The sequence below is a fragment of the Rhinopithecus roxellana genome, chromosome 4 (genome assembly GCF_007565055.1).
Source record: "Rhinopithecus roxellana isolate Shanxi Qingling chromosome 4, ASM756505v1, whole genome shotgun sequence".
Lineage (NCBI taxonomy): Eukaryota > Metazoa > Chordata > Mammalia > Primates > Cercopithecidae > Rhinopithecus > Rhinopithecus roxellana.
Genome location: NC_044552.1, coordinates 128,795,298 through 128,807,961, shown reverse-complemented (window position 1 = coordinate 128,807,961; position 12,664 = coordinate 128,795,298). Strand labels below are relative to the sequence as shown.

At 37.7% G+C, this 12,664-nt stretch overlaps 1 protein-coding gene across 4 annotated transcripts in view; it reads right to left on the bottom strand.

Moving 5' to 3' along the window:
• Positions 1-6,208: 6,208 nt before the first annotated feature.
• Positions 6,209-12,664, bottom strand: part of THEMIS (thymocyte selection associated) — a 225,432-nt gene continuing 218,976 nt past the window's right edge. For all 4 annotated transcript variants that reach the window (XM_030929106.1, XM_010358400.2, XM_030929107.1 and 1 more), the window contains one exon: positions 6,209-8,049. In XM_030929106.1, coding sequence (XP_030784966.1) covers positions 8,018-8,049 — 32 coding nt within the window. In that variant the 3' untranslated portion in view covers positions 6,209-8,017. The remainder of the gene's footprint in view (positions 8,050-12,664) is intronic.

The window sequence follows — 12,664 nt, the reverse complement described above, 5'->3', positions numbered from 1 at the left end:
CAAAAAAAAAAAAAAAAAAAAAAAAAAAAAAAAAAAAAAAAAAAAAAAAAAAAGATTGCTGTGATTTTGAGCAGATTTTTATGTTCATTATCCTTTTGAATATCCTCTTTTATGAAGTACCTGCTTAAGTTCTTTACCCTTTCTTCAAATTAGCTTGTCTGCATTTTACTTAATGATTTGAAGGAGGCTTTTATACATTCTGGATACCATTTTTTTATTGGACATATATATTGCAAATATCTTCCAGTCTGTAATTATTTTTTAATATCCTACCCATTCTTGATTCTCAGATTTTCTTTTCTGGACTTATTTTCTTTCTTAGAGTATACCCTTTAGATATCGTTTTACCAAGAATTCAATTGACTGTAAACCCCCTCTGTTTTTGTTTATCTGTAAGAAATATTTTATTCTTATTTTTGAAAATATTTTAACTGGATTAACTGTTCCCACTGGAGAGCTTTTTCCCTTGGCATCCCATCTTCCAGCTGTTGTACTAGGCTTAGAAAAGTCAACTGTTTGTCCAATTGATGTCCCAGTTCTATTTTATATCATCCTTCTAAAATTTCACTAGGAGTTGTAAGGAAATTAGTTCTTTATTCTTCTTGAAATATGCTGCTGTATTTCCTAAATCTGAAGTTTGTATTATTTATTATTCCTGAAAAGTTCTCAGACATCATCTCTTTGAATATTGCTTCACTTCTGCCTTGCATCACTCTCTGAATTTCTCGTGCTCTCACTCTAAGTAAATATTCTGCCTTCTTAAACTCTTCTCAGTGTTTTTTAACACCTCTTTTCCACTGTCCTGTCTTTCCTTGCTGCATCCTGGGTAATTAATTAAGGTCTACCATCTCAGCAACTTTCTCTTCTGTTGTGCCTAACCTGAATTTTTCTTTTTTCTTTTTTTTTAGCTATCATAATCATCATTGTATTTGTCCATTTTCACGCTGCTGATAAAGACATACCCGAGACTGGGCAATTTACAAAAGAAAGTGGTTTATTGGATTTACAGTTCCATGTGGCTGGGGAGACTTCACAATCATGGCAGAAGGAGAAGGGCACATCTCACATGGTGGCAGAGAAGAGAAGAGAGTTTGCGCAGGGAAACTCCACTTTTTAAAACCATTAGATCTTGTGAGACTTATTCACTCTCATGAGAACAGCACAGGAAAGACCTGCCCCCATGAATGAACACACACAACACATGGGAATTCAAGATAAGATTTGGGTAGGGACAAATCTCCCTCACACAACACATGGGAATTCAAGATAAGATTCGGGTAGGGGCACAGCCAAACCATATTTATTATTTCTAGTATTTTATTTTTATTTTGTAATCTTGCAAAAACAAGACCATTAGAATGAGTTTTAATTTCATATTGTCAATCAAAGATACAAGAAACAATAAGTACACCAAGCACTAAGTTTACTTAGCTTTAATAAAGGGTATGAAGCAGATAGCAAGTACTATGTGGGGCAAGAAAATCCTGGAGGGTTCAGACACCAAGCTGCAGCTTCCTATGTGCCCAACCATTGCACTGTTCTCAAGAAATGACAAGAATATGTTGAATTAGGGTCACATCAGCAAACACAAGCCACAGGGACCAGGGTCCCATAGCTTAAGTACCTTGCTATTCACCTAAAAGGGTATGTATCTAGCTCCCATTCTTTAGTAACACCTTGGCCCATTAATAGCAGAATAAACTAAACCTTGCAAAAGTTCAAGATGCTGCCATATGGATAAAAATTTTAGGATTCCGGTGAGCTAAGGAAGCTAGGATATCTCCTCAGACAAAGAACAGGTTCTGGCACTATCTTTATTTGTTCTGGGCTGCTATAACAAAATACCATAGACTGGGTAATTTATAAAGAATAGAAATGTATTGCTCACCATTCTGTGGGCTAAGAAGTCTAAGATCAAGGTAGCAGAAGATTTGAGGTCTGGTGAGGGCTTGCTTTGTTTCAAAGATGGCACCTCTTGCTGCATCCTTACATGGCAGAGGGGAGCAAGGACACTCCCTTCAGCTTCTTTCATAAGAGAACCAATCCCATTCCTGAGAGTAGAGCCATCATGACATAATTACTTCTTAAAAGGCCCATCTTTTAATATCATCACATTGGGTATTGGTTTCCAATATATGAATTTTGGAAGACACCGACATTTTGATCATAGCATGTCCTTTACACCTCTTTCCACTAAGAAAGCATTTAGTAAGACTTTTGGGGTTGGATAGGCAGTACATACCACACTTGAGTATGCTGCTCTGAATCATGTATGAGAGGACTCAAATGACTGACAGTTTTGTATGTGGCCCAGAGGAAGGAGGGGTGATACAGCAGGTCAAGTCTGTGGTTACAACAGACTTGCATCTCTGCCATATTACTTGAACGATCTGTGGTACTGTGGGTATCTAGATATATAGCTGATGAGTATCTAATAGATATAGCGTATAAAATCACTGACATGCTCTAATAGGAGAATTACTGTGCAATCCTTGGAACGTGGCCATGACATTTTATCACAGACCTATACAACATTTGAAAAGCAGCTGTCACCATGCTACTTTACCAAGTAGGAGACTGATATATGACAATAGAACATTGTATAATCATATGACTGAAACTGCCCTCTTGGGCTGGTTGCTATCAGACACAGGAATTCATAAGATTAAGTAAACCCAGCAGCAGCACTTTGCAAGGTAGAAGCAGCACATACAGGACTGGGGTGGAGCAGGTCCAGATGATACAAATGAGACGTGCCAATGAGTGACCAATGAGACCCTCAAATCACTCACCCACATTGTTGTACCTGCACTTTTTATTCAGCTTACACTTCCAGAGCTCAGGGTGCAGTTCTCTGTAAACAACTAATAAAATGAAGTGGATCCGTTCATGGATGGGTCAACTTGGTGTATTAGCAGAGGCCCAAATGGATTACTGTTGCACTAGAGCCCTACTTAGGAGTGGGTCTGAAAGACAATGGTGAAGTGAAATTCTCCCAGTGGACAGAGTTGCATGCATCTGGTTGTCCACGTTGTGTGTCAACAGAAAATGGCCTACAATCAGGATAAACATAAACTCCTTGGGAAGCGGCTTTAATAGCAAATGGCTTAGCTGATTAGTTCAATACTTGGATACAGATAGAGCTGAATATGGTGGATAAAAATATCTGAAGAAGAGGATGACTATGAAAATTGGGAAAAGGTGTGAAAATTTTGTATAGCAAATTAGTGTTCAACAGAGAGCATCTGTACTATAAAATCAATTAGATAGGTTGACTCAGTCAGTAGATATCAACTAGCCTCTGTCCATAGTCACCCCGGTACCTGCACAATGGACTCATGAGCGGAGTAACCATGATGGCACATATTACTGTAAGTCCTGGGCCAACAGCATGAACTGTTTCTCACAAAGGCTGACCTAGTTACTGTTATTGTTGAAGTTCCAACTTGCCTGCCACAAAGACCAATGGTGTTTGTCCCTCTCCCTGATAAGTTACCATCCTTTGAAGAGACAACCTAGTCAGTTGGTAAGAATTTTATTACATTGAATCCTTCACCCAAGAAGAATCTATGCTTTCTCATAACTGAAATTGAAACATACTCCAGGTATCAGTTTACTTTTCCTTTCCACAGTGCCTCAACCAGCACTGCCACAGAGGGGTCACAGGATTTCTGTTCTCACAACATGATACCCTGTGTAATATCATCTCAGATCAAGTGACACAATTTGTCACAAGGGAGACGCAACAGTGGGATATACCTATTGGACTCATTTGTCCTGTCATATGGTACAGAATTTGGAACCTGCTGGCCTCTTGGATTTGGAACAAATTTTGAAGGTTCAGCTGAGGGATCAGCACAGTAGTATAATCCATGCTCTGGGGTACCCTTAGGATCAGGCTGGAAAGATTAGGTTGGAGTTCTTATGAAACCATATATTTATCTGGATCATTCTTCTGTCCTGGTTCTGCTTCTTCCACTTCCATACAGATTTCTCCTAAAAACACTCCAATAAACCACTGAACGAGTATCTTCCCCCTTAACCTGTGCTTCTAGGGAACCTGAGCTAAGATAATAAGGACTAGATGAGTATACGTCATGGCACATAAGAGTGGAAGTGGGAAAGAAAGAAAACTCAAAGAAGAAAATATGCAAAACTCCAAAACTAAAAATCCTTGATCTAACATTTTATATATAATTTAGAACATATATATATTATAAAATAATAACAGATAAATGTATTGAGGACTTACTTTTTGCCAGACAAAGCTCTAAGCACTTTACATATATTCATTCATCAAAGTATCACAACAACTCTACAATGTAGATTCTATTTTAGTTCTATTTTATGTATATGTAGGAATCTGAAGCAGAAGGAGGCTCACACACCTACCCAAGGCAACCCAGTAAACAGGGAATCAGTATTCAGACCTGGGCAGTCTGGTCTGAGTTCTCACATTCCTAACTTTAATCAGTTCATTCAGCAAACATATACTGAGTGCCAGATATATGCCAGATACTATTCTAAGTGCCTGGGTGTAGTGTAGAAACCAATAAGAAATCTTGCCTTCAGGGGGTTTATAGTCTAGTGTAAAGGAGACAGAAAAGAAACAAGATATGTAAGAGACATAACTTATTAGATAGAATAAACTATTATGGAGAAAATTAAGGCAGGGAAGGAGATAGAAAGACTAATAAGAGTTGAGGTTGCAGTTTGAGATAGGGTGGCCAGAGCAGGCCACACTGAGAAGGTAATATGTGGATAAAGCCTGAAGCAAGTAAGGGAGTGACCTCTGTGGAGAGGAGAGCAAACTGTGTTCCAGGCAGGGAGGACAGCAAATGCAAAGGCCTCAGGGTAGGACTAGCCCTGGCATGGTTGATAAATAACGGTGTATTAGTCCATTCTCACACTGCTAATAAAGACATACCCAAGACTGGGTTATTTATAAAGGAAATAGGTTTAATTGACTCACAGTTCAGCATGGCTGGGGAGGCCTCAGGAAATTTATAATCATGGCAGAAGGGAAAGCAAACACATCCTTCTTCACATGGTGGCAGTAAGAAGTGCCAAGCAAAAGTGGAAAAAGCCTTTATAAAAGCCATCAGATCTCATGAGAACTCACTCACTCACTCACTAGCAGGAGAAGAGCATGGGGGAAACTGCCCCCAGGACTCAATTACCTTCCACCGGGTCCCTCCCATGACATGTGGGGATTATGGGAACTATAATTCAAGATGAGATTTAGATGGGGACACAGCCAAACCACATCAAATGGGAAGATCAGTATGACTTGAGCGAAATGAATAGGAAGAGTCCAGAGAGAGAATGGGAATAGATTGGGTACACCTTTCGGGATCATTTTAGGAATTTTGGCTTTTAGTCTGAATGAGATAGGACATGACTGTGGTGTGTAATAATAGCACATATTTTAATGAGATCATTCTGGTTCTCACAATCAGAATAGATTGATAGGTAGGAAGGGCAGGAACGGGAAGACTTGTTACAGGATTTTTGCAATAATCCAACAGAGATGACTGAAGTTTGGACCACAGCAGTAGAAGTAGAAGCAGTCAGAAGTTTTACAATTGTGGAAATATTTTCATGGTAAAATCAAAAGAATACTTTTATTCTATTGGATTTCATTTTTAGTATTCCAGCCTCCTGGGGTTATAATTAGATCCTAATTCTGACTTCCCCCCGTGTTTTACACATTATTTTCCTTTTAGAAGCAACTTGAACCAAGAACCATTGGATAAACACCTAAAAGTCTCATTACATGTTGACTCTGATCTTAAAACAAACAGTTTTTATATTAAAATCCCGGATATAAGAGTTGAGCTAGCCTATCTCAACAATCACATTTTCCTCTTTCCATTTCTCACTCCTTTCTGACAGCCTTTTCCAAAACTGCTTGGCTGATTCAATTAGGAAGAAGCCAGTATTAACACTTCGTAGTCTTGGCCCCTGTCTATGCAACTTGACCATGTTGTGAAATTTGGTCATTATGATTGAACTCAGCACTGTAAGTCCATAGGGGATGGAGAGGGAAGGAAGGAAATCTCTCTCCTCCTGGCTTTTTTTTTTTTAGCACAAGCAATCCCCTCCTTAGTTAACAATTTATTTCAATTCTAGTTAAAGACTATTTTAACCTAATCGTTACAGGAAGATAGTTATTCTAGAGTTAAACATAGAAGAAAACACATACAAATAAAAATTAGGAAATTTATTTTCAACCTTCCCAAATCTCTAATAAGTGAGCATGAAGTTTATTACACTTTTCAAAATCAAGACAACTGGAAACACAGTATGTGAAAGGACTTATATTTAGAAATGTTATATATGATTTCCATTAGAAAGCCCTTGATAATTTATGACCAAAGGAAGATATGCATTCTCTTAATTTTCTAATCAAAGAATGGTACTTACTAAAAGTACAAATTTAATCGTTCTCATATTCCAAATGAAAATATTAATTATTCACTATTACTTGAAAAATAACAAATTATAAGAGTCTAAAATTACCTATTGTGCAGTTTGCCAAGGTTGTTAGGTTAAGATTCGCTGTGGCCTTCAATAACCAAATGTGGGGCTTAGAAAAGTTTCTGCTCTAATCTACACAAACAGGCAAAATAAATAAAAGTAAAACTATCCCATAAAAGTTTAGACATTGTAGATAAGAAATGATATTACCACAATCAAATCACTAAGCAATATTTAGGACATTAGAAATCAGGATTAATTGTCACTTAGAAAAAAAGTAAGGTAAAGTGAGCTTAATTAGAATATAAACATTGAAAAAAACTCTAATTTTTTTTGTTCAAAAGCTGACTCACAATTTATTGTCTTCAGAAACACTTTGGTACAAAATCAACAAATTTCTCCAAGTAACATAAAATAATTATGAGATAAGATGTTAGCTAACAGATTTTGTACAGAGTATGATCTATGGATGAAGTTCAAGCGTTACTATTAAATTCCTGTGTAACATTAACCAGATAGCCTGTCTCTTCATTTTGTTAGAGGAAAAATAATATTGCTCCTGTATACTTAATACATAATAAGATAAATTATCAAAATGTGAGAGCTCTTAAAATAATTTTTATAGATGATGCAACTATAAGAGCATCATTCTAATGTACACTAATTAAGAATCACTTTGGTTTATTGTCAGCCAAATTTATTATATCTCATTACAATTTTATTGCCTTTTTCTTTACATCAAATATTATGATTAACTAGATACCTTTCCTACAATCCTAAGAAACATTCATCTAAAGAATTGTGTGGTATACAGTACATAAAATACTAAGGCATCTTCTCAGAAATCCGGCGAAATTTCAGTCATGAACTTGTTGTTGAGTCATAGAAGAGGTTATGGAAAACTCCTATGACTCTCAATGTCTTTGGCTGTTGGAATTCAAACATATTTATTACAAAGTGTATTTTGTAAATACACTGAATGTGAAGTCAAACTCTCTTCCACCCTTGATAGGTAGGGATCCCAGTTCCAAGGGATTTGGATAAGAAACCTGGACATTTTAAATCACTCGGATATAATTATTTTTCTGTAAGTTAGTCTTGTTAGGAATGATGATAGCACTAAAAAAATGGCAAAACGAATTCTGGGAAAAAAAGAAAATATTTGGTGAGCTTTTATCCTATTTCAGACTGGTTTTACTCAGAAACTGAAATACAAAATTATTTCTCAATTACTTAGTTGTTGGTAGTAGAAATATGAACCTGAAAAAAATGTGCACATTAAATAAATATGTCCTAAAGAACAACAGAACAATACATACAGATTTAGACACAACAGAATAGACTATACGAATTTTATGTCTTAGGTTTCTCTAAGTTTTATCTGTTAAAAGTTTTCAGGTTGTTCTCTCCTTTGCAGCGATGAGTCAAGTTTCTTCTGGAGTCCATTGGGGAATATTTGTTTTTCAGCTAGAAGGCTAGTTTCTTTTTTCCCTCCAACATTTATGTTTGTTGCCTAAGTGGCTTCTGTCACATCTTGTTATTTTTGATGTTTTTCATTCTTGAATGTTTCTATAAATAAAAAAAAAGAAGCGTTTATCAGAAAAATGTATTGAAAATAACCAGAGAGGAAACTGCCTGCTTTCAAATACTGTTGACACTCACATGCATGTACGGTTTTTGAGAAATGGTTGGAAGCAAAGCAGAAAGAGCCAACAAAATAAAACGAAAACAAAACAAACAAAAACACAAACAAACAGAAAAAGTAAGCTCTTCACTCTTCAGAAACAAGGTAGATACTTGTATGAGGTAGGAGATAATAGCTTAGATGTATAAAGTGTTTTTCCATGGACAAAATGCTTTTCTTTGCCTTTCAGTTCATCCTTATAACAGCTCTATCATATGGGTAATGTAAGGTAGAAAACTGAGACCTCAGTGAAGTTGAGACCTCCCCAGCAATCACACAGCTAGTAAGAAGATGAAGCTGATTATGTCTAAAAACGTCTGTTTCCAGACTCAACAGTCTTTGGCTGTGGCACTATGCCTACAGAATAGAATGCAAGTATAGTGGAGTTCTAAGAACTACAGAGGAGGAAAAGGGTGCCTAATAATTGTTAGACTGAAGAAAAATCAACAGGCTTCCAGCGTAAGTTTTACTATCTAAAGTTCCTAGTTAACATATACACAGACCTGGCATTAACACAAAATCATGTCAGACTCTCAAATAAAGCAAGCTACGCTATGAATAGGAATTGTACCTGTCTTCCAGTAAGACACTTTATTCCTTTTTACTGTGGCTTTATGGAGCATGATGGATGGGTGATTAAAAGGAGACCTAAAAGTAAGCACTACAAGTGGTCAAGAGGAAGAGAAAACCAGAAATCTCTGTGACCCTCCCCTGCCTCTATTGTACTAGAGGTTAGTTAAGTGCTAGTTGCCCGGACCTGTAGAGAAAGTCTCTGGTCTTTGTTGGTCTTCCTTCTGAGCACTCAATAGCCTATAATTTCCTCCCTCCCTGCCTCCCTCCCTCCCTCCCTCCCTCTTTTTCTCCCTTCCTTCCTTCCTTCCTTCCTTCCTTCCTTCCTTCCTTCCTTCCTTCCTTCCTTCCTTCCTTCCTTCCTTCCTTCCTTCCTTCTTTCCTTCCATTTGTTTTCCTTCCCTTCTTCCCCTCTCCCACTTTCTCTCTCTTCTTTTTTTCTTCCTGCTTCCTCTCTTCTTTTCTTCTTTGAATTATTTTTCCGTCACACTAGCTGTATAACCTAAAGTAATTTACCAAACCTTTATATGTCTCATTTTCTCATTTTTTAAGGAGAAGAAGAAGGAGGATAATAATGCCCACTGAATGGAAGAGTTGCAAAGATAGAATATGCCAATAAATGTAAAAAGACTAAAATTATCTCACCAACTCTTAGTGATTTTCATGATGTGTGTGAAACACAGAAGCAAAATACGCAGTTTTGTGGCTCCTGAGGAGATCACAGACTAATTGAGAGAGAAGAAACGTAATGTCAAAGGAGAAGGAAGAGGAATTTCTCCACATACCATGTTAATTCTCCTAATGGTCTGAATTTACTTTCCTCTGTCAACATTCCCATCAGTACTAACTGGGACTGGGAGCTGGAGTGGTCAGTGGGTTGATGCAAAAGGGAACCTGGACTGCATGCTCTCCTAGATTTCCTTCCCTCTCCTCATGATCCACTGTCCTCAATGGCTGCCTTTAAATTTTTAGATCTTTCTTATATGACAAACAGTAATAAAACCACACACTGCAGAATATACATTTTAGATATAAGAACACAAGATTTTTAGGCAATATGCCCAGATTTAATTCCCACTTCTATCATTTACTATCTTTGTGACTTTATCTATAAAAAGGAATAACAGCAATATTTCTTCCTTGCAGTGTTGCTTTTCTTAGGGAGCAGGGTGATGGGATGAAGGAAAATGAAGTAAATGAATTGTAGTACAGAGAATCGGAATCTGAAGACCTAGGTCTGATTCCTGAGTCTACAACTTAACTGGCTGTGTGTCTTGAGGACTCTCTGAATTCCATTTCCTTATCAGTGAATACGTTTTCATTATAATAACTGAATCAGCCGGGCGCGGTGGCTCACGCCTGTAATCCCAGCACTTTGGGAGGCCGAGGCGGGCGGATCACGAGGTCAGGAGATCGAGACCATCCTGGCTAACACTGTGAAACCCCATCTCTAGTAAAAATACAAAAATTAGCTGGGTGTGGTGGCATGCACCTTTGATCCCAACTACTCAGGAGGCTGAGGCAGGAGAATGGAGTGAACCCGGCAGGTGGAGCTTGCGGTGAGCCGAGATGGCGCCGGGCAAGGCATATAAAGGTTATAAGCAAAATAAAGTTATAAGCATAAAATTACATGGGTAATTATTGGAATAACAAGGTTAAAGTGAAAGAAAATTTCAATTTCCTCATATTTTGGAAGAATCAAGCTGAAGTATGTTTAAAAGTAATTTACATTCTCTTATAAACCTGATGTTTCCTAAAGTGTTAGTTTGAAGGAAAGCTATTCCCTTTTCACTTTTCTTTTGAGGAACTTTGAGTACTGTACCCTGAAATTTCTCAATGTGATGGTGAACACTCAAACCTGCCATGAACCATCTTTCTCTTTTAGGATGCAACTTGATTGTGGTTTCTTGGAGTCTCTTCTGAACAGTTTCAACTGGATTTTCATTCATGTTTTCACATTTCTACCCACAATTAACTTCCCTTTCCTTAGTATCTTTTGTAATCAAATTGTGGGCTGAGACTGAACAAACAAATAATACAAGTTAATAGCTGCTTTATTTCCCCTCTCATTTGAAGTGATTGAGTATTGCAGCATGTTTCAGAGGTAAGTCTTCTATTTGTACTCCTGGCAACTGTTTTTGAATACAGAAAATGTTTGATAGAATCCACACATAATCTGTCAAGCACAAGGTAGGAGTCTGGGGTTCATTTCTGTATTCAAGAAATACTTACTGTGAACCTCTTATGAGCCAGACACTTTCCTATAACCTGAGGATAGAGAAGACTGATAAAAACCCCTGCCTTCGTAGTGACCTTATGTGGAGTAGGTGACCAATAACCAAAATAAAAAGGACACTGCAAAACATGTTAGAGAGTATAAAGGAGGCAGATAGTGCAGACAGGAGGGTTATAGTTTTAAAATAAGGTGATCGCCAAGAAGGTAACCATTGAATAAAGACCAAAAGGAAGTGAATCTGAAAGCCACATGGATCTCTGGGGAAAGATTATGCCATTTAGATAAAATAGTCTGTGACAGCCTGGGGATGGAGCTCTCCTAGGGTTTTTGAGAAGCAGCTATGAGGCCAACATATCCAGAGTAGTGAGAAAGGAGAAGTAGAGAGGCCACTGGAAGATATTGAGGGAGGAGTTACACAATCTGACTTAAGATTATTATACTTTGGCTGTTGTGTTGGGAATGGACACTATGGGCCACGTGCAGGAGCAAATAGACTAGTTAGAAAACAAGTGCAAGAATCCGGATGAGAGACAGTGGTTGACAGCAGCAGATAGTTTAGACTTGGTTGGTAGCATTAGCCATGGAAAACAAAAATGAGCGTATTCTAGATGTTGTTTGAAGAAAAAGCCAACCAGACTTTCTGGTAGAGTGGGTATGATAAGTGAGAAGAAGTGAAGGTTGTTCACAATTCTTCTAGTGCATTATTTTTCAAAATGTGATCCATAGAACCCCTACAGCAGACTCACCTGAGATACATTGAAATTCATCCCCGTGGTATACCTGAATCATACTTTTTCTCTAAAGGGCTAGACAGTAAATATCTGTTACCATTACTTGACCGTGCCGATAGAGCACTAAAGCCGTCATAGACAATGTTTAAATAAATGTAGATGTGTTCCAATAAAACTTTATTCATAGACATTAAAATTTGAATTTTATAAAATTTTTACATGTCAAAAATATTATTTTTAAATATTCTTTAACATTTGAAAATGAAAAATTAGGCTGGGCGCGGTGGTTCAAGTCTGTAATCCCAGTACTTTGGGAGGCCAAGGCGGGCGGATCACGAGGTCAGGAGATCGAGACCATCCTGGCTAACACAGTGAAACCCCGTCTCTACTAAAAATACAAAAATCTAGCCAGGCGAGGTGGCGAGCGCCTGTAGTCCCAGCTACTCGGGAGGCTGAGGCAGGAGAATGGCGTAAACCCAGGAGGTGGAGCTTGCAGTGAGCTGAGATCTGGCCACTGTACTCCAGCCTGGGTGGCAGAGCGAGGCTCCGTCTCAAAAAAAGAAAAAAGAAAATGAAACATTAAACATTCCTGGCTCCCCAGCCATAAAAATCAGGCAATGGGACCTATTAATATTTTACCCATAGGCCATGATGATTTTCCAACTCTGCTCTAGAGAATAGATCCCAAGAATATATATTTTTAGCATACACATTAAGTGATATTTTAAAACACAAGAAATCCAGTGTAAGATAAGTATTTTTATTCTAATTTTAAAGATAAGAAAACAAAATCACAAACAAATGTGACATCCTTTGAATTAGAGCTTAGTCTTGGGTCTGTCTCATTGCAATACTTGCACTTTCTACCATCCCCCAGCACCTCGTGGAATATCTTCCCAGGGGTTAATATTTCTGTTCAACCATAGATGGAGCACAGAGCAGAGTAAAAAGAAAACAAAAAGA